This window comes from Suricata suricatta, chromosome 16 (genome assembly GCF_006229205.1).
Source record: "Suricata suricatta isolate VVHF042 chromosome 16, meerkat_22Aug2017_6uvM2_HiC, whole genome shotgun sequence".
NCBI lineage: Eukaryota > Metazoa > Chordata > Mammalia > Carnivora > Herpestidae > Suricata > Suricata suricatta.
The window spans coordinates 44,504,958-44,527,397 of NC_043715.1; the positions used below are offsets into that span (position 1 = coordinate 44,504,958).

The 22,440-nt window shown below is 54.1% G+C and overlaps 1 protein-coding gene across 1 annotated transcript in view; it reads left to right on the forward strand.

The window, feature by feature from the left end:
* The window catches only part of SIPA1L3 (signal induced proliferation associated 1 like 3), a 225,182-nt gene that overhangs the window by 195,972 nt on the left and 6,770 nt on the right, over positions 1–22,440 (forward strand). The window contains exons 17-20 of the mRNA XM_029924283.1: positions 5,616–5,837; positions 16,229–16,394; positions 17,092–17,338; positions 19,620–19,763. Of these exons, the coding sequence (XP_029780143.1) occupies positions 5,616–5,837; positions 16,229–16,394; positions 17,092–17,338; positions 19,620–19,763 (779 nt within the window). The remainder of the gene's footprint in view (positions 1–5,615; positions 5,838–16,228; positions 16,395–17,091; positions 17,339–19,619; positions 19,764–22,440) is intronic.

Below are 22,440 nucleotides of genomic sequence, written 5' to 3' on the forward strand. Positions count from 1 at the left end.
GCTGCACCGGAGCACGAGAACTCCAGCGTCGTGCAGGGATGACTGAACACTCAAGGCCATGCCACACGCCAGGGAGAGGGGGCGAGATTGGGCCAGCAGTGAAGGCCAGGCAGTGAGGGTTCCTGGGCTCTGGCCCCTGACTGCCTGTGTCCGGATCACAGCTCCACAGCTGACCCAACTGGTGATCTACACCAGGCTTAGTTTCTCTGAGGCTTAGTTTTCTGATCTGTACAACGGGAGTGATGATAGGCTCTGGGGTCTAAGGCTGCCAAACAAACCGACATCGTGCACTGAAAGCACTTAGCACAGGGCCTGAGCCGTAGCCGGATCCAAAAATACCAGCTACTGCCAGGCTTCATTTCCGCGTATTAACGTATCTGTCGTGACCATAGTTTTCATTGAAAGTACAGGCTTGGGGTTAAAATCCGGGGTCTCTTGAGCCAGACTGGGTTTGCAACCTGGCTCCACCCCCTATCGGCTGCATCACGGGGCAGGTTATTCGATCTCTCTGGGCCCTGGTGGTAGTTCCTGCCTGGGCTGGGGGTGGGGGGTTGCCAGGACAACTAAATGAGGATGTTTGGGACAGGGCCTGGCCGTGCTCACAGCTTGGCACAGCCAGCCCTGTCGCTGCCACCACCGCTCTTCCTCCTGAAGGCAGGGCCACAGCCCCCCCGCCCCCCAGGCTACCCATCAAGACCATCCAGCCCATGGTTTTTGAGCTTCTTTGGTAAGCCTCAAAACCTATTCCTCCAACAAACTCTTAAGTGCTTCCCTAAGTTATAACACAGATGAATGCATAACCTTTTGGGGGGAGGGCAGCGAGCAGGATGCCCCCATCCCAGTCCAGGCTGAGCCCAGAGTCCCAGCTTTTAGCTCCTGGGCACATGAACTTGGCATAGAGGACCTCTTGGTGGTGCTCCTGTTACTGCCTCGTTTCTCAGAGGAGGACACTGAGGCTCACTGAGGGGAAAGGACCCGAGCCAAGGTCATAGCGTATCACTCAGAGCTGGGATTGGAACCCGGGTCAGGTGGGCAGCACGGCCCGTGTTCTCACTCATCGCATGGTGCCTCCTTGGTTTTCAAGTCACAGCTGAGGCCCTGAGGGGACACCTATCTGAGCTGGTGCTTCCAAAAGAGCTGTGTCCACTCTGCCGAGTGGTGGGTGCGGTGAGAACTGCACCCCGCACGGGGCACCTGGGCTCACGGCCCCACCTCAGGGCTGGGTCAAAGTACACCGCACGCTCGGGGATATTCTGTGTTGAGGCCCCACAGAGCTGAGGACAGAGACAGTCATGGGAACGCCTTTGGCCACAAGTAACAGAAAATTCCAGCTTGGCTGAAGGCAGTCGGTCATATCACAAAACACAAAATGCCAAATTAGGGAGTGGCCCCAGGATTGGGTGATTTATTGACTCAAAGACCTAATGTCTTCTTTTTTTTTTTTTTTGTTCTGCCTCCATCGGCCTCCAGGCTGGCTCCCCTCAGTCTCCAAAGCTTCTGTCCTTCAACCAGGTAGTTGCAGTGTCCAGTGAAATAGAAGGTGACAATGTCTGCAAGTGTTTTTTGGGGTTTTTTTAGCAAAGAAATCTTCCCCTGAAGTCACCCAGCAGCCAGGCCGTATGCGCCTCCCCAACGTCTCACATCCTTACCCAGCCCAGACAGGTGGCCTCACCCAGTCAGGGTTTGCCCCCGACGCGAGGTGTCCGGCACCTTCCTTACGCAGGGGAGGAGTAAAGTCAGCGTGTTTACAGGTTGAGGGGGATTAGGCTGACACCCACGGTGTCCGCCGCAGGGCCCGAAGCCGGGCAAGCCCATCTCGAAGGATGGAGTTGGCTGGCAGACACGAAGGGTGTTCACCTCTCTCCCTTCCAGGTTTAATCATCTCTTGTTTTTTCAGCTCACAAAAGCTGAATGAACCTGCCTGATGGCAAGGCAGAAAAATGCACTGTAGAAAGTAAAGTTAGGGTTGAAGTAACCGGCGATCTATTCATAGAGTGGGCCCCCCGCGGCCGTTGAGAGGGGGGCTGGTGTGGGCTGACGTGGGGAGATCTACCGCATATATGGTGAAGGTGAAAGCAGGGTGCACAGCGGGCGTTTGATCTGCTCCCATTGATCTCACAAAGTGGGAAGGATACACACTCCCTCTCACACACGTGTGCTGTGTGCACACAGCCCCTGTTGAAGAAGAAGAAAGGATGGGACGTGGCTGCAGGGAGAGCAGGGGGACCGAGGTGTCGGGTGGCACCTCCTTTTTGCCCAGTGCCATTTATATGGTTTCATCTGACTTTTATTCTGGACACATCATCACTACCTCCAGAGATAATCAGCGCACGCTCCTCCCTGAGGTTTTTCTCCACACCTGCACCAGCCCAGTGCTTTCAAACATTAAAAAAAAATTTTTTTTATTTATTTATTTTTTGAGAGAGAGAGGGAGACACAGAATCTGAAGCAGGCTCCAGGCTCCAAGCTGTCAGCACAGAGCCCGACGGGGCGCTCAAACTCATGAACCCCAAGATCATGACCTGAGCCAAAGTTGGATGCTCAACTGACGGAGCCAACCAGGCACCCCTCTTTGAAACATTTTTGACCATTACCCAAAACAGGGAAAGCAGTTGACATTACAACCCGCCACTGACATCCAGAAGGAAGCTTCACAAAACTCCTACCCTTACTGATGTCCTTTATTCCAGTCTGTTTGGTTTGGGGGCTTTTCTCCCCTTAATAATGGTCAAGAGCCACTCGAAATGATTGAATGGCTTTTAAAATTTTTATTGTTTTAAGTAATCTCTACACCCAGAGTGGGGCTTGAACTCATGGCCCCAAGATTAAGAGGCAAACACTCCTCCCACAGAGCCATCCAGGCACCTCTGACTTTCTTGATTACACATAGCACTGCAGCAAAAATCCCCATGTGTGCCTTCAAGTATTTGGGCAGGCTTTTCTGTCACACGCATTTCTGAGCGCTCAGATGTTAAACTATCACTACTCATCCTTCACTTCTCAGCTCGGGTGCCATTGCCTCGCTGGGGAGGCCTCCGGATCACCCTGCCACCCCTTCCTGGTGTTATGTGCTCCGTGACTCCCTGGACCTCTCCCCACCAGTTTGCCGCCATGGCCACATGAATAGATTTTGCTAAATTGTAGAGAGTGTATCTAGTCAGAGCTTGCTTTTTTTTAAAGAAAAAAAAATTTTAATGTTTATTTACTTTTGAGAGAGAGCAAGCACAAGTAGAGGAGGGGCAGAGAGAGGGAGAGACACAGAATCTGAAGCAGGTGCTGACTGCTCAGAGCCTGACATAGGGCTCAAACTCAAAAACTGTGAGATGATGACCTGAGCCAAAGTCAGGCACTTAACCGACTGAGCCACCCAGGTGCCACAGAGAGCTGGGTTTTTTAGTCCAGTCTGACAATCTCTACCTTTTGATTTGGCTGTTGACACATTCACGGTTAGAGAAATCTTTGGTAATGATTTCATTTACATTCCCCATTTTGCTGTTTTCTGTATGTTTACTGTCTTTCTTGCTCTGCCTTTACTGCCACCTTTTGTGTTAAATGAATGTACGTTAGTACACCCTTTGGATTCCTCCTGCTTTTTTCAGCAGTTTTTTTCTAATTATTATAATATGCATCTTTTTTTTCATAATATTTTATTGTCAAATTGGTTTCCATACAATACCCAGTGCTCTTCCCCACAAGTGCCCTCCTCCATCACCACCACCTCTTTTCTCCTATAATATGCATCTTAACAGTGTAGTTCAGATTTAGTAACTTGGGGCACCTGGGTGGCACAGTCAGTTAAGCATCCAATTCTTGATTTCAGGTCAGGTCATGATCTCACGGTTCATGAGTTCAAGCCTGGCATCGGTCTTTGTGCTGACAGTGCAGAGTCTGGTTGGGATTCTCCGTCTCCTTCTCGCTCTCCCCCCACCACCCTGCTTTCTGTCTGTCTCTCTCAAAAATTAAAAAAGAAAAAGACTTTGCTTTAAAAAACAGATTTAGTAACTTAATTCTAATAAAATATAGAAATTTTTCTCCAGTATAGCCATATTCCTTTCTCCTCCTTTGTGCTATGTGTGTCATTTTATTACATCTGTATATGTTATAAGCCCAACAATATAGTGTTGTTATTGTTGCCTTTTGTAGTCTTATATTTTTAAGGAAGTTAGAAAAGAAATAAAACATTAATCTATAGTCCTTTTTTAATTTAATTTTTTTGTTTTGAGAGAGAGAGAGACAGAGACAGAGCACGAGCAGGGGAGAGACAGAGAGAGGGAAACACAGAATCCAAAGCAGGCTCCAGGATCTGGGCTGTCAGCATAGAGCTCGACACAAGGCTTAAAGCCACAGACCACGAGATCACGACCTGAGCCAAATTCGTAATCTTAACTGACTAAACCACCCAGGCGCCCCTGTATAATCTTACTCTAACCCAAACATGACTACCTTCATTTCTCCTTATGGATATGGATTCAGGTCACCATTTGGAGTCATTATCTGTTTTCTTCTTTTTTTTTTAAGATTTTATTTCTATGTCTTCCACCCAACTTGGGGCTCAAACTACAACCCCAAGATCAAGAGTCACACGCTTCACCACCTGAGCCAGCCGGGCAACCCTGGAGTCATTTTCCTTCAGCCTGAGGACTTCTTTTTTTATTTCATTAGGCAGATGAGCTGGCAATCAGTTCCTCAGTCTTTTTATCTGAGAATGTTTTTATTTTGCCTTTATATGTAAAGGATAGTTTTGCTGGATATAGAATTCTTGGTTGGTGTTTTTTTTTCTTTCCACACATTGAAAATGTCATTCCCTACCATTGTTTCAAATAAGAAGTCCGTAGTTAATTATGTTGTTGCTTCCCTGTATGTGATGAATCCTCTTTCTCTTGACGTTTTCAAGGTTTTTATCTCACCATTTGACTTTGAACTGTTTTTCTGAATGTGAATGTCTTTGTGTTTACCATGCATAGGGTTTGTGGAGCTTCTTCGATGTGTAGATGAATTTTTTCATCAAATTGGGGGAGTTTTCAGCCACTATTTCTTAAAATCCTTCTTCTATCCTTTCTTCTCTTCTCCCTGTGAAACTTTCATTTCACGCATGTTGGTCTGCTTGATGCAGTTTTGAAGACTTTGGTATAGCAGAATCTCTTACTCATTGAACTAGGCAGGAGGATGTATTCACATGTTTATTTGTAATGCATAGGAAAAAGGAGAGAGCGAGAGAAAGCACGAGTGACCGAGAAAGAGAGAGAGAGCCAGCAAGCTGCAAACCTTGGCTACCCCTAGAGACAGGCAGGTAGGACCTAGCTGTGTATGTTGTGCCCACGAGACAGGGAATCTCGGGGTGCATCCCTCAACAGGGGGAGACTTTCTTTGATTCCCAGCAGTACCAGATGTGCCAGAAGGGCATTCCTGGAGGGATTGAGGGGGAGCCTCCTAGGCAACTTGGCCTTCTCCCCTTACAGACTTCTCTATGGGAACTTTCCACAGCAGCAATGTATTTGTTATATCTCTCTTGCACGAAGGAACTTTTTTGTTTCCCAAGAATAAATTTAAACAGATCAGTTCTGCGAAATGGGGAATGAATTTGATTGCTTATTTCTCTTGTTTTTACTTTGCAGTGACATGAGCTCAAGGGCCGGCTACCCCGCTCAGGTTTACAAAACTGCCAACGCAGAGACCCCTCGGCCCTCCCAGGTGGCCCAGCCCAGCCCCTTCCAGCTCTCTGCCTCGGTCCCCAAGTCTTTCTTCTCCAAGCAGCCCGTTCGCAATAAGCACCCCACGGGGTGGAAGAGGGCAGACGAGCCCCCGCCACGGCCACTCCCCTTCACTGACCCAAAGAAGTAAGTGCTGCATGCTCAGCAAGGTGCTACAAGAGCCCAGCCAGGCGCCTCTGGGTGGGGAAGAGGGGGACACCTCACTTGCTCATTTGGCAGGATGCTGTGCCATTCCCCCACAATCTCTGTGGACACGATCCCTTAGTTGGGTGTTCACGGGGTCCCTTGGCTGCCCGAGGGGCATGGCCTTCAAGGAGCTGCTGTGCAGGAGTGGGGTTTGGGGGAGGCTGAGCAGGATGGAGGGAGAGGGGGTGGCTTCTGGATGGATGCACTGAAGGGGCAGCAGCCGAGGTTGCCTGGCGGACTGGATGGCGGCTGAGAGAAGGGCGATGTTGAAGAAGACTCTAGGTTCTGTAGCCGGCAGGGCAGGCTTGCCTTGGGCTGAGATCGGGGCTGAGTTGAGCAGCAGGCTTGGTGGGGGGAGAGCTCAGTCCCACATGGGTTACATTCACAAAGCACAGAAGACATCAGGGAGGTGGCCGGGTAAGGAGTCAAGCTGGAGGGAGAAGTCAGCCAGAGAGAGAAGTTTGGGTGTTGTTAGCACAGGAGGCACACCCCAAGGCCAGAAGTGTGCATAGAGGGGAGGGGGAGGCTCAGGACAGGGCCAGGGAGCCCTCAGCATCCAGGAAGGAGGCGTGGTGGGCTGTGCGCCGGGCATCACTTGGAGCGTCATGGAGGTCCCACAAGGGTGCGGGAGAGAAGGGTAGGGTGGAATTGGAGGAAACGGTGCACTCAGCTCAGCGGAGGCATTTTGCTGTAAAGCAGAAGAGAGGAGAAGAATATGCATTAGGGAAGGATTTCTGTTTTAAGTTAGGAGAATACAACAGCTCACATTTACTGATTGCTCACTGTGTGCCCATCTCAGTTCTAAGCTCATTTACGTGAATTAAGTCCGAGTCCTCACAACAGCTCCATGAGGCAGACCTGCTACTCACCCCATTTTCCAGATAAGGCATCTGAGGCCTCGAGTCACCTAGCTGGTAAGGGATAGACTAGTCCAAGGCTCCTCTTCCTTTGGGTGGGAGGCGGGGGGATCTGCCCTCCTCCATCCGATTCTTTGTAATGTCTTTCGGGACCTGGGTGGCCCATTCGAATGTGTGGAGGACACAGAGCTCAAGAGAGAGGTGTCAGGAAGACAGAAACCGGACCCTACAGGTGTCCGCAGGAGAACCTGGGGAGCTCACAGCGAGAATCCAGTTCACATGCATCACTCACAGCCAGGGCCACTCAGAAAGCTAGGCTCCGACCCTCTGCCTACCCCCACCCCCGGGATGGCTGACGAGGGCTCCGCTGAGCAAGCACAGAGCACCAGGCAGCGTTGATGCATGTGCTCTGCCCAGACTCCTGCACAGATGCTGGGCAATCAGCCTCCTCCCCCGTCTGCCCTCCCTCCTCTCACTCACCCGCTCCCTTCTCTACTCCACTGGCCGCTGCTGCACCTCCTGCTTGCCAAGGCCAGGCCTACCTCAGGGCTTTTCCAGAGGTTTCCTGGTGCCCAAAGTGCCCTTCCCCCAGGTCTCGGGCTATCTCCGGGGAGCTCAGTCTGATGCCGCCTCGTCAGATGGGCCTTCCCAGCTATACGTGCTCCCTGCCATCACTCGGTCACTTTGCTCTGTCCTCCTGGAGAGCAGGTGCCACATCCTGGCCGCCTGGCATTTTGGGGGCTCCTTCAGTGAATGCGTGAGCCATGCATCTCCTTCCATTCTCACTGCCACCCCGTGAGATACTTACTACAAGGCCCCACTGTTCAAGGGGGCCATGTCCTTTCCCGCGCGTGCCCGCGACGTGCCGTAGACCGAGGGGTGCGGTTCTGCGGTCAGATGTCCAAGGTTAAGGCGTTGGCTGGGTCGGTTCCTTTTGAGGACTGTGAGGGGGAGCCTGTTCCAGCCGGCCTCCCGCTGCCGCAGATTTGCGGGCCACGCGTAGGATTCCCTGGCCTGTCACTGCGTCTTCCCGATGTCTGCCTTCATCTTCACACGGCCTCCTCCCTGTGGGCACATCTTTGTGTTGGCATGTCCCCCTTTTATAAGGACACCAGTTACTGGACTAGGGTCCATCCTAATCATCTCAGACTCTATTTGCAAATAAGGTCATGCTCTGAGATATTTGGGGTTCGTACGTCAGCATCTTTTTGGAAGGGACCCACAACACCACCCTTCAGGTCTTAACCCAGACACGCCATCCCGGAGGGAGTTCATTCAAGCCCACACAGGCTCATCCCTTCCACTGACCACGCGCTTCTTCCCTTCCGTGGCACCTGAACCTGGGTACCGTCATTTCCGGGGGCTGGCCTCCTCCCTGTCCCCAAGGGTGGACTGAGAATTCCGGGAGAGCAGAGGTACTGTGAGTCCCACCCAGGGCCCAGTATGCAGTAGGTGCTCAGATAATATGCCTGGATATATAATAACTCTAAACAATCACCTTTTCCCCGTGATAAGATTCAAACAGGGCTTTTTATAGATGTGTATGTTTGTATAAATGTATGTAAACTAAGTATATAAAAATATATATAAACATATAAAATATTTGGGACATACATAAAATAGTTTCATGGCTTCATATAATATTCAATAATTTAGTTATAGATACATTTTTTAAGTAATCTGCACCCAACATGGGGCTTGAACTTACAACCCTGAGATTAAGAGTTACACACTTCAGGGACTGAGCCCACTGGATACATTTTCTAAATCACATGCAGAAGATAATACATTAATTTAGAAAGATTGCTTTTGTCCACACACTCCCATTTAATAAAGTTGTTTTATTCAGACTCTCTCTGAGCATTTTGGAGATAGTGTCTTTATCATTGTTAAAGATACTTCAGAGTCACCTAACCTAATTTTCCAGAAAACACCGTCTTCAAGCTAAATTATTTGAGGTTAAACATATTTTTTTTCTGCATATGAAGCTGTCACTGAAATTTAATCCCAAAGCATGGGAACTCATTTGCATAACTTATTTACCTACGTATTTAATACCTTCTTTACCAATGACTGTCATAAGCCCTTCCCCTATGTCAGCTCAATTAATCCTCATGGTGCAAGTACTTTGAATCCCATTTTCCAGATAAGAAAAACTGAGGTACAGAATGGTTACGTTACTTGCTCAGAGTTCACTCAGTTGGTTAAGGTTAATCACTGCAAATATTATGCTTGTTGGTTCTGTAATTTGTCCCCACAAGTCACCACGTGTTATGAGCTCATCACCCACCCCCACCAGGAGTAATTACCAAATCTGTCTACTTTCTTTCCTTCCCTTTTCATTAATTGCGGTCAAGGACCTCTCACGTGTCCCACAGAGAAATGCTAATGGCCTCATCCAACACAGGGGTGCTCCCTTTCATCCAGGCTGCTGGGCTCGGGCTGTGCAGCCCCGGCCCTGTGATCCTCTGGCCACCTCACAAGTGGGTTCCTGTTCTTGTCCCCCATTTCCAGATGAGGAAGCCGAGGCACTGCTAGAACTACACAGGTCACCCAGCTAGAAGTCGCAGAGCCAGGATTCATACCTGGCAAGGTAACTAACCATCAGAGCATCTTGTCATATGAAAGGCCTGAGGAGGGCTCCTGTCCAGGGCAGCGACTTCTCTTTCCAGAGGACTGATTTCTCGGAGGGAGCAGTGTCCTCTGTCTTTGGGGACATGCTCTAGTTGACCACGACAGAGCAAGCCAGTGAAGGACAGAGAATCTGTGCCGTGTCTCTCGTGCTCGGCCCTTCCGCTGCAGGCCCTGGTCAGCACTGGGGAGGGACGGGCCGGCAGTTCTGCCTCAGGAGATAGCCAGACAGCCCCGTCTCAACTGCTTTGTCCCAGGAGTCATTAATTCCGCTGTTACAGAACAGCGTGAGGGTCAGGATGGAAATCGGTCAGCTGCCGACCCCTACCTTAACCCCTCCATTTCTCTCTCTTTAAACTGGGGTGACAGTCATCCCTAGCTCCAGGGTTTTGAGGGTTTAGTGAATTAATCCCTGTGAGCTCCTCCCCACCCCGCCATGTTCAACAGCACAGGGCTTAGCAGGTGAGGGTGTGACTAGGCCAACAGGTTTCTGTACCAGCAGGTGGCGGGCAGCGGGCAAAGCCAGCAGCCCTCAGCTGTCCTGGACATCTCCTCCCCAGCGGGTTGATCTCAACCCAGCTGAAGGGCCAGCGGTGCCCCTGTGGGCTAGTGGCCCCTGGGCCACCCTGAGAAGCCTCCTTCACAAAGCGGGCACAGCCACGAACAGGCCACTGCTCTTCCAGAGAGCGGCCATACTGACACCGCGTATCTCTGAGTGTCACACCAAGTCAGCGACACCATGCAGGGTTGTGACATACCCAGGTTGGGCCCCACCGGCCCCTGTCCCCACAGACTCTGGGCCCAGTAAGGAGGAGGCAGGCCCTAACGAACACTTTCTGTGGTCACACCAGAGGACCCAGGCCCCACGCGGCCTCACATAGGGCCCCTGAGGGCATGAGATGAAGTACCGTGGTGAGCACTGGGCCACGCAGCTAATTCTGCGTGGTCGTCTCCTTGTAAATCTTGAGCACTGGGCCACGCAGCTAAGACGACCACGCACCGTGGCAGCCCAGGGACCAGGAGCGAGTAAGCACTCGGGGTGAGCTTTGCTGCTGCTGTCAGGAGCAGCTGCTGAGTCAGACTGCCTGGGTTCACGTCCCGCTGCACCAGCACTGTGTGCTGGGACCTGTCGGCATCGGTGCCCCCACCGTGGGGTGAGGCGATGATAGGCCCGTCTCTCACGGCCGCCAGGAGGAAAGAATGCAGAGACACACCAGCCCCGAGGAGAGGGCCCACCAACCAGGTCACCAGGCGCCACTGCTGCCACGGTCCAAGCACATCAAGCACTGCTTCCATCATGAGCAAATCTCGAGGTAGCTCAGAGAATCCGGCAAATATGGATTCTGAGTGTCCTCAACTCACTGTGCCTCAGTTTCCCTGGCCTCAAAAGGGAAGGACAGGAGGACCCATCCCAGAGGTGACATGAGGATTTCAGCAAGTCACAGGGAAATGCCTGGTCGCTGCTGGCTGGGCTGACAGGCACTGGCATCGTTGGTTGACACCTGGCCTTTGGGCTCCTTCCTTCCTCAGGTTCAGGTCCAGCTCCGTGCAGCCACTAAAGGAGCAGGGGAAGGTGCTCCCCAACATCAACCGCCCCCTTAAAGCAGGGCGGGCAGCCCCCTTTCCCCTCCCCGCTCCTATGGGCCTCTCCCAGACATCCTTCCAGAACTATCCGCCCTCCACCAGAGGTGCAGAACTGCCGTGTGTCCTCGCCAGCCACGCTGGCACAGTCCCCAGCTCAGGCTGACAGCGTGCTAATTAGCTTAATTAACTTGGCCCCAAGGGAGCTGCCCCAGTTGGAGGCCAGAGCCCAGAGTCAGCTGTTGGAGCTGGTGGGCACCTTCCACTTCTGGCCCTTGTGTCACAGGGAAAAGGAGTCACTGTTTGGCTCCTTACTGCAGAGCCACCTTTGGAAGTTGTCTTTCTTTCTTCGCCACCGTAAGTGGTTTAACGCCAGGACACGATGAAGTCCAAGTTCAGGCAGCATGGGCAAATTAGAGATTATGTCCCATGCTGCCGGTCAGACCTCGAGAGAAGGCACATCCTTCTAGGTGTTTTCTTCATTTCCACTTTGAAAGGTAAAACGTGCACAGGATACAAACCAAACTGGTACAAAAGGGTCTGTGGTACGAAGGAAGCCTCTCTGCCTCCCCCCGGCGCCCGCCGTCCAGCGCCCTTCCCCACACGCGGCCGGGGCTCCGTTTCTGCTGCATCCTTCCTGGAGTGTCCCAAACGTGACGACACCGTGATTGTGTGCTTCTTCCCCCACCCTCCCCTTCGTTCGCCAGTGTGGCCCCCCCGTCTCTGCACTTCTGCCTTTTTCTCTTGCTCTTTTCATACCTCAGTGATGGTTCCCTATGAGCACCAAACAGGTGATCTCACTCTTGTGAATAATCAGAGAGCGGTCCCCTTTGTCCTCGGGGGTCCTTAGGTTTTGACAATTATGGAGACCAGAGATCTTGAGAAAAAGGAAAAAGATCAGAATGTGCAAGCCCAGTTCAGTTGGCCTTGTTAACCTGGCATTAATGTCACTTTAAATTATTCTTAGAATTTGCAATGTAGGAGATGCATTGGAAATGTAGGAGATGCATTGGAAAATTCTTCCACGAGAAAGAGAATTAAGAGCACATGTGATAGGTTTGACTCTCCAACGTGAATTCTGTCGTCCTTTTCCCCTTCAGATGCGTCCTGGCAGCCCACGGACAGCGCCAGGACACGTGGGACCTACAGCGGATGAGAGGTGTTTCCGAGTTGAGGGTTAAGGGTTGGGGGAGGTGGCGGTAGTAGGATGTCACCAGCTTCCACCGCAGAATCAGAAATGCCCCCGTCAGAGCCCGGGAGGTCCTGGGAGCTGGGAAGGCGATTTTTGCAAATAAACACAAGTGAAACAGAGCAGGGGAAGGAATACTTGTGTTCTTCTGGCTTACCTTTTAAAAAAATTTTTTTTAATGTTTTATTTATTTTTGATAAAGAGAGAGACAGAGCATGAGAGGGGGAGGGGCAGAGAGAGACGGAGACACAGAACCGGAAGCAGGCTCCAGGCTCTGAGCTAGCTGTCAGCACAGAGCCTGATGTGGGGCTTGAACCCACGGACGTGAGATCTGACCTGAGCCGAAGTCGGAGGCTTAACCAACTGAGCCACCCAGGCGCCCCTTGGCTTAACTTTTTAAGATATCTCTGTATTGTACCTTTTCCTCTTTCATAGAAGTCATTTAAGCTTTTGAAAGAGGGGTGTATGGCTCAGTTGGAAGAGTATGTGACTCTTGATCTTGGGGTTGTGAGTTCAGGCCCTGTCATTGGGTGCAGAGATTACTTAAATATAAGAAAAGAAAGAGGGGCGCCTGGGTGGCTCAGTGGGTTAACAGCTGACTTCGGCTCGGGTCACGATCTCGCGGTTCGTGAGTACAAGCCCTGCGTTGGGCTCTGTGATGACAGCTCGGAGCTTGGAGCCCGCTTCCCATTCTGTGTCTCCTCCTTTCTACCCCTCCCCCACTCACACTCTGTCTCTTTCTCTCAAAAATAAACAAAAAAAAAAGGAAGAGAAGTAGGTTGGAAGGAAGGAGAGAGGGAGGGAGGTGGGTTGGTTGGTTGGAAGGAAGGGACGTTGGGTCTGTGTGGTTCACACTGAGTGCTTGCAACATGGCAGGCCTCATACCCCACACACAACAGGATGCAGACAGCTGCAGATGAGGTGGGAGTGGGACCACAAGCACACAGGTGCCCACGACAACACTCAGGCTGGAGGGAGCACCGGAGGATTCAGTGGTCAGGGGCAACATTTGAGATAAGCTGCAGAGACGAGAAGCTGCTGTTCACGGGGAATGCCGGTGAGGGCACTCTAGGCAGACACCGCAGCCAGTGCAAAGGCCCTGGGGCAGGACTGCGCCCGGCATGTTTAAGGAGCGTTGCGAGGCCTGTGTGGGAGGAGATGAGAGCAGAGGCAGAGCAGGGCATGCCACCAAGGATCTCATGGCTGTGGTGAGACACATTCGTAGAAAGTGAATCTCCCAACAGTACCCGTCTTTTGGAGCTGAGAGTTTGGTAAATTTTAATAGAGCAAACGATGCTGTGTGTAAGCTTGGTTATTGCTCAGAATGACCTCGCAGTATGCGTACCACTTCTTTATTTCTGTGATGGATCTGGGAGGACCTCACTCGGTGTCATTGGGATCAGGTCCGCCTCTCTGACTCTGGGGCCCTTCACCCTTCCCCTGCTGACCAATTCGGTTTGCTTCACAGACAGGTCCCGTGACGCGTGCGTGTCCCCTCGGCACACGTAGGCTCCCACAGCCCTTCCTGAAGGCCACCCTCCCAAAGGTAGAGCCCCCGGGCCCGAGGGCACACACGTTTGACAGTATTCTGCAGAGGGGGTCTGCACCCCTCCCGGAGGACGGCCTTTCTTGCCATCGACAAGCAAGCCAGCTTGCTCCCTCTCGGGGGTGATGGGCACAGCCCGTGACGTGCCCTGCACGGAGTCCCACACTCCACCACCCTCCTTGCAGGGGATTCTGGAAAATGGCGAAACCCCTTCAGCAGGGGGAGGGCCAAGCCCCTTCAGCTCCCATGGGAGGCGCTCACTGAGGGATATGCTCTTTCTCTGTCTCTCTTGGATGGAAAGCTTTTCATTTGCTCCGAGAATGCTGTAATGAAGCCAGCATCACCCGAGGCCTGGAATTCTGATTTGGGGAGGACTATGACCTGAGAAGAGAGAAAGCTCGCCACCCTCTCTTCCTCCTTTTGTCAAAATCCCAGGGTGGCCGCTGAGAAACTGAGGAAGAAAATACAGACTTCAAAACCCTCAGGAGCCCTGGACAGCTTATTTCTTCCTGGGTTCAAAGACTTTTTCTCGAGTTGCAAAATGATAAAGTCCAGGTCACCTTTTTTTAAGTTAGTTGTTAAAATGATCATTATTGCGATAGCAGGCGATTATGGGAAAGTAAATGGAGACGGTTCAGAAGGATATCAGATAAAGAGTGGAAGTCCCGTCTTCCCACCTCCCCCAAAGACTCCTCCTTCCCAGAGTAATGTACCACTGTTCATGATTTCTCCCACAACTTTTCTTCTGCATTAGAAGACCGTTACTAAACCGAACACGACTGCGCTGCACACACCGCGTCTGAGGCTCTGCAGCCCCGCGGCCTCGGCTAGAATCCCGACTCTTCCGCTCACACGGGCTGTGTGACTTTGGACGCCTGTTGTATAGTTACTTTAGTCTCTTTGCACCTCAGTCTCCCATCTGTAAAATGGGAGTAACTGTACTGCTGGCTCTCAGGGAGGCTGCTGTGCAGATTCAATGAGTTCGTGTGCTTGGAGCCCTCGGGTGGTGGACAGGGCCCGGTACCCACTGCGGGGCAGTCAGCTGTCATTGTTTCCCTCCTGGTGACGCCTCACGTCAGGGGCCCAGTTTTCACCAGGAAAGTAAGACCAGAGCCCAGAGGCTGGGCCAGAATCTGAGAGCCAAAGGAGGCCTCAGAGGAAGTCCCAGGAGTGGAGGCCACAGAGTCCCCAGGGTAGCCCGAGGATGACAGCCTGTGGGGCCAGCAGAGAGGGCAGGGCAGCAGCCTGGGAGTGTGCCGGCTCGGAGCGGGGCCAGCCTTCCAGCCTTTGGTAAGCAGTTGGGAATGCGTCCCAAGCATTCGCTGTGTCGGGCAGGCCAGCACTTTCCAGCAATCCCCACAGTGCTGGGAGGGCAGCACACTCTTCGGAGGGTCGGAGAGGTGGCGTGACGTACCCGTGGTCTCAACAGGCTACGCCTCAGTGGCCTTTAGATGGCAGTGTTCTGGAAGGCAGTATGGGGTCGGCTTTGGGTGCTGAAGAAGAAGATGGTGATTTGGGTGACTGGGCTCACAGCTTCTGGAACAGGAGGTCCAGTAGTAGAATGGGGATGATGGCCGTCAGGAGGCCCCAGGGCCCTGCCCAGGGCTCAGGTGCCTCGTCTTGGATCCTCCCAGCCAACCCCTGATTCATGGGGTCTCTTAGCCCATATGACAGATGAGGAAACCAAAGTTAGGGACATCTGACAACAGACCCTGGGACCCCCGCCAGAGGTCTGCCCTCCGTGGCCCAGCACTCACCCATGGGGACCTGGCCCCTAGGAGACTGTCCCTCTGTGAGACCCCATCTCTCTTCTGCACTTGGAAGCCCTTGTCTGGGCCCCCCTCATCTCTCACGCGAACAACTGCAGGAACATTCTCACTGTCTCCCTCCTCCCACTCTCGGCCCCACTTCCGTGAGGGCCACTCTTCCGCCCAGCCACCAGACTGATCCTTCTAAAACACGAATCAGGGCCTCACACTCACCAGCTCAGAATCCAGAGGCTCCCCAGATGCAGTCCCAGGGCTCCTCTGTGGCTCCTGCCTGCAGTTCCTGCAGGATCCATCGCGTCCCCTCCCAGACCTCCCCTCACTCAGGCCACCCTGCGTGGGCCCCTCCACTCCTCACTCACCAAGTTTGTACCCCTCGTAGCCCAGCACCTGCTGTTCCTTCCTCCTGGCATGCTCTTCCACCCTTTGGGCTCCTTCCTGCTTCCCCCAAGACTTACATTCATTTATTCCTTGTCAGACTCCCAGACTGGGGTCAGCGCCGTGTCCGCTGCTGGGTGAACGAGCATGGAGCAAGGCGTGGCCCAGAGCAGGTTCCCAGGAGATAGAAACACTTTGGGGACGAGTGAATGGGGAGAATAAACACTTCCCACCCCCCCAGCTCACCTTCACCAGGTGACATGGAGAAGGCTGTGGCCCCTCACCCGGTGGCGGTGACCGACGGCCTTGTGTCAGGACCACTTTGAGAAACAGCTTGAACCCCCACACCCAGGACCCCTGTAACCCGGTTCCTGTCGTTCTAGGCAGGTGGACACCAACACGAAAAACGTCTTCGGGCAGCCGCGGTTGAGGGCTTCCCTCCGAGACCTCCGCTCCCCACGGAAGAACTACAAATCCACCATCGAGGACGACCTGAAGAAACTCATCATAATGGACAACCTGGCGCCAGAGCAGGAGAGAGACGCGGGAGTACGTAGAGGCCGCCCCACGCATGCGCAGTCCCTGGGGCCAGGCGGTCGTGGGGGCGCGAGGGAGCAGCACTGGGCCCCCTGCAGTCGCTCTGGCCCCTCCCTGCCCGTGGCCTCCACCTGCGGCGCTGCCAGCCCGGTGTGGGCCTGTGCGGCTTCATAGTCAGGGGTCGGGCCAGCCTCGGTGGGCATGTGGGGCGTGTCTTAAACACTCGTAGCTCGTGTGACTGGGAAGGGATGCCCTTAATTGGCTTTCGCCTCCCTCTCATGGAGCCCAGGCTGGAAGCAGCCTCCGCCCCCACCTCCCCGCTGCCCCAAACTGCACAGGTCAAGGGTGGAGGCGGGGTTCTCAGGGAAATTCAGGCTCTTGTTACCCAAAGGCAGGGAAAACGTCAAGCAGACACCTTCTGCTTCCCTCCACTCTCATGCCCACCTGTTACTGGTTGGCTGCTCTCTCCTGTGTCGCCAATGGTCCTCACCAATGCCTGGCACTGCTATCCCTAACCTTACCTGGAGTGGGAAGACCGAAACCAGGGGGAGGAGCTATCCCCAGGGGGCAACCTGGGGTGCTCTGAGCAGAAAGGGGCAGGAACAGAGGCTGGGTGGGTCAGAAGCACAGCCATCCGGGATGGGAAGATGCCTCTGAGGACAGTGACCACGAGCCAGGCTGTGGTCCGTGACCAACCCTGTCCTGACAGCAGTCCCCACAGAAGAGCCTGCAGCGGACACTGTCAGATGAGAGTCTGTGCAGCGGGCGGCGGGAACCCAGCTTCGCCAACCCCGCCAGCCTGGAGCCGGGCCTACCCAGCGACGTGCTCTTCAGCAGCACCTGCACCTTCCCCTCCAGCACGCTGCCCGCCCGCCGCCAACACCAGCACCCCCACCCACCCGGCGGGGGCCCCAGCAGCGTCCCTGCGACCGGCAACGGCTTCCCAGAGAAGAAATGTGAGCCCAGGCCCCTGGGGCTGGGGGCAGGGGGGCGGCCTACCCTGGAGTTCGTCAGTATTGGTGTCAGCTGGGTCCTGATGGTGGGGCGCTGGATGTCCCCACAGAGCAGGAGACTGCCGGTCAAGCATCTGGGGGTCACTTACAAGTCTGGAGGGCCCTGAGGATCAGGCCTCACAGTAGCTGCTCCCCACCTCCCATCCAGCACCAGGCAGATGGCTTGGTGAATGTTTGTTTACTTACCTGATCCCCACCAAGTCTGCCAGCTCTTGGAGGAAGGGGGTGTCGGAGTGTGGCATTCATCCAGTGACTGATTGCTGGGCGTCCCCCACGAACGAGGCACCGCGCACGCGCCCCCCATCAGAACCCACGCACCTTCCCGGATGGGCCCTGCCTACGATCCATCCCGCTTTCCCTCACTCACAACCCCGGACGCTCTAAAGCCGAGAGGTGATGCAGAAGTTTGGGCCACGCTCACTGAGCAGCAACACCCAACCCAGACGGACATGAGGCTCTTTATTTGTTGTCCTTCTCTACCCCATTTGACGTGAGTGACGGTGAACTTGACTGCAGAACACTGATGTATTGGATACAGGGTGCTGCCCAAATCTTCTGGGTGTGGACGTGATAGCACCTCCACACTTTGTCCGATTCAAACAGGTCTTGACTTCAGAGATGTGTCCCCAGGGGCTTGACCGAGGGCTGTGTCCTATATCATTAGGGTGGAGCCTCCCCAAAGCCTGCTCTTACTCAGTCCCCATCTCAGTTCATGGCGAATCTAGTCCTCACTGCATTAAACGAAGACTCAGATTAATACATGGAGAACGCTTAGCATGATCCCTGATATGCAGGAAAAGCACTAGCTATTTTTTTTTAACATTTTTATTATTGAGAGAGACACAGCATGAGCAGGGGAGAGGCAGAGAGAGGGGGAGACACAGAATCCAAAGCAGCTCCAGGCTCTGAGCTGTCAGCACAGAGCCTGATGGCTTCAACTCACAAACTGTGAGATCATAACATGAGCCAAAGTCGGACACTTAATTGACTGAGCCACACAGTCGCCTCTAGCTATTTATTATTTTGTTAGCATTCTGCTGCCTGGAGCAAGCATTTTAATCTATCGAGAGTCAGGCTTGTACCTCTGTGCCACAGAGTGGGGTTAGAACGGAGTATTAACAGGGACCTTCTAAACCCCAAAGCCTCATGGGGTTGGGCTTAGATCAGGGTCCGTGTCCAGCCATGCAGTCCAAAGGCACGTGCCACGAGGGGGCAGTGTGAATGTGGGCAATGCATCTCTCTGTGAGCACAGCGCGGGGTCATAACAGCACCTGCCTCCTGGCCAGTCAGAGGTGAGGCTGGGAGATGATCCCCGTGGCACACCCTGCCTGAGTCCCCTCCTGACCTCTCCGTGCCCCACTGCGGTCCCCTGTCCCCTCCCCTGTGGCAGCTGTAAGGCCGAGGCCCGGGGCCGACAGCCGGCACGTGGGACTGCGCCGATAGCCGCGCAAATGCGGCGGCTGGTGCTGTCACTCACAGGGGCTTCTTCTCTCCACCCGGCCTGTCAACATGAGGACCCAGCAGCTCTCCCCACGGTGACCCTGCCACAACCACACGCTGTCCACGCACTGACAGCCTGGATTTATGTCTGCAGGCTGGCGCTGTGTCCTCCGTGCCACACCTCCAGAGACTTCGGGCCCGTCCCCTGCCCTCCCATCTCAGGGCCCGAATCCTGGCTCCTCTGGCTCTCACTCAGCCCCCTCTTCAGGAAAGACGCTTGCATGTACAGAATGGGCCCAGGAGCTACCCGCACCGCAGAGTACCCCCCGCCCCACAGCCTCACCCCGTCCTGTGCACTGGCCTCTCCCTTCTGGACAGGGCCTCCTCACCTCTGCCTGCTCCCCAGCCCCGAACAGTCCGTCCAGCACACACAGCCAGAGGGGGCCTGGGAACGCCTCTGTCGGGTCTCGTCCCCCCTCGCGCAGAGCCCGCCTGTGGCTGCACCCACTCAGAGCGAAGACAAAGTCCTCCTGACCCACGAGGCCCCACACAGTCCAGCCCCGTCACCTCTGACTTCACCTCCCAGTACTCTGTCCCGCTCACTCTGTCCCCACCCTCGTGAACACCTGGTGCTCTCACCCCCTTACCTGCTGCGGTCTGGCATCGTCTCATAACTATGCTAATCGTACGTGCTGCGACCGTTCTGTAACGCTACAACTACAGGAAGTTGCTTCCTTCATTTTGTCCTTCTTCCCCATCTCCTGTCTCCACTCTTGCTACCCAGCCACCATCTCAGCCTCGGAGCTCTCGCTGGCTGACGGGCGGGACCGGCCACTGCGGCGCCTTGACCCCGGGATGATGCCACTGCCTGACACGGCCACCGGCCTTGAGTGGTCCAGCCTGGTAAACGCAGCCAAGGCGTACGAAGGTAGGCACCTTCCACCCAACTGCCCCGATCCCTGCCAACCCCTGCTCTGTTCTAGAAGGATCTGGGGAGGGCCTTGGGGCTTTGAGGTGGGACACACTCAGGATCCAGAATGAGCGGGGTGGGGGGTGCGCAGGGTTCACATCCTGCCCTGTCACTTACTCACTGTGCCGTCCTGGGCAAGTGTCTTTGTCTCTCTGATCCCGTCACCTCATCTACAAAGCAGGAATGTGACTATGCCCACTGCACGGCACAGTGAGGATGACAGGAAACTCCATGTGTCAATCATGCCCGGCACAGAACAAGCCCTCAACCGACAGTGCCTTATGTGATATCACCAGGCACACTTGTATTTAGATTTGCTTTGGCTGCAAGTGGCAGGAAACCCAAATTAATAATGACTTAAACAGGCAAGGTTTTATGGAGGTAAAAAGTCCTGAGGGGGATGGTGTGGGCCTGGTGAGGCACTTCCACAAATTATTAGGGTACAGGCTCCTCAAACCCTCTGCTCTGCCATTTCCAGGGAGCCTCACCCTCACTGCCCAAGATGGCTGCCAGAGCTCTGGCCATCATGTCCAGCTCTGACCAGCAGGGGAGAGGACACATGCCCTCCATTTAAGGACACTCCCCAAGCCTGACGCTCCCCCTGAACTTCCTTCCCAGTGGCCAGAGTGTCACACATAGCCCCACCGAAGAGCTTCCAGACAGGCTGGGCAATGAGGCCATATGCCCAACTAAAATTTGGGATTTGTTCTTATGGAAAAAGGGAAAACAGATAACCAGGGACAGCTAATAATCTCTGCCTTTTCTGTCCCATGTAACCTTGAGGGAACAGCTTTATCTTTCTTTTTTTAATGTTTTATTTATTTTTGATACAGAGAGAGACAGAGCATGAGAGAGGGGGAGGGGCAGAGAGAGAAGGAGACACAGAAGAAGCAGGCTCAGAGCCTGACACGGGGCTCGAACGCACGAACGTGAGATCTGACCTGAGCCGAAGTCAGAGGCTTTAACCAACTGAGCCACCCAGGCACCCAAGCTTTATCTTTCTAAGAGTCAGTTCCTCAACTGTAAAATGGGACTTACAGCTATTCCTGATACAAACATGTTCTTCTGGCTCATTTTTTCATCTTTTAGATGATAGCTTTGCTGTCTTTCCTCCAGGAAGCCCTCCCTGATATCTGCTAGTCTGGATTAGGCACCTGCTCTGGCTCCCACAGCCCTGACCCCTCTGCCTGTGTCTCCTCCCTCCCGGCCCTGACCCCAGGGCCTCCGCTGCCTAAAGATGGGTCTGTGTCCCCGCTGGATCGAGAGGGCAGGACCCGGAGCCGGCCCGGTCACTGCCAGGTGCTCAGCACAGGTCTGGCTCAGGGCAGGATCCCTTAAACCAGACCCAGACGGTGCATGGCTTCCTGTTTCCATGTTTGGGCTGGTCCACATCTGGCAGGTGGCCCTGGAGGGAAGCCTCCCTCCTACTCTGAAGTTCCTCCCAGTCGCTGGGGGGAAGGCAGTCAGGCCTCTGCTTACAGGCAAGATGGTGGGAGAGCACACAGGGAACACCAGGCCTCTGAAGCATGGGGAGGGGAGGGCTGCCAGCAAGGATCCCATGCTGCAGGTGAACTTGACCTGTCAGAGGCCTGACACTCTCTGTGGGGGAGAGGGTTGCTCCACACGGTGTTTCTAGGAGGAGGTGACTGTGCCACAGAGGAAACTGAGGCTCGGCCACAAGAGTCACCTACCTGGCCAAGAGCACACAGGGCAGGATTCAAGCCCAGGCCTGAACATTTTCCAGAAAGATGGGCAAGGTTTCCTTTAGAGAAAAGGAAACGCAGATGGCTCTTACACTTTTAAAAATACACTTAGTCTCTCTCCATAAAATGGTGCAAGTCACAACTCACTGAGCTGCCCTTCCTCACCGGTCAGACCTGCAGAGATGGAGTTCGAGAACACCGCTGCGGGGGAGGGGAAAGGGCCCACCCCCGCCGTGCGTGGCAGGTGGATGCAAGATGGGTGTGAGCCCAGCACCTGCTGCCAGAGCGAAAACACACGTGCTCTGTACCCCACTAACCTCGGGGGGCTCTTTCCTCTAAGTGTCACCCGGTTGCCCATCGTCGCGTGGTGCATCCAGCCCGGCGTGGACTTCATGCTCACCCACAGCTGTGGTGGGAAAACAGGGATGACTTGGGAGACAAAAGGCAACTGCATATATTACATCGGTTCCTTCATTGATTCCACAAACTAGAGGCTTCTGGCCCCAAAAACGTCACGTTCCCCCCCCCCACGCACACCGTCACAAGTCACGGGTAGTGTTGGGCTGAACATACTTGGGTCCAGGCCTGTGGGAGGGAGGAGCAGAGATGGGGCCCAGCACAGGGCATGAAAAGGAGTGCTCGGTGGCCTCCTGAGGGAGGAAAGGTCAGGTGTGGCTAAAACGGAAAGCAGAGCCCACTGCCTGGGTTTGAGCCCCAGCTTTGCCACCGGGGGGCGCTGTGGCGAGCGGTGGGCCTCTGCTGCCTCAGTTTGCGCATCTGTAAGGTCAGATGATATTCCTAATGCAGCGTGGTTGTCAGCATTAATGAATTTACGTAGGCTCACGGCACTTACAAGTGAGTGTCACCGTGGGGCGCCTGGGTGGCTCAGTCGGTTGAGGGTCCAACTTCAGCTCGGGTCATGATCTCATGGT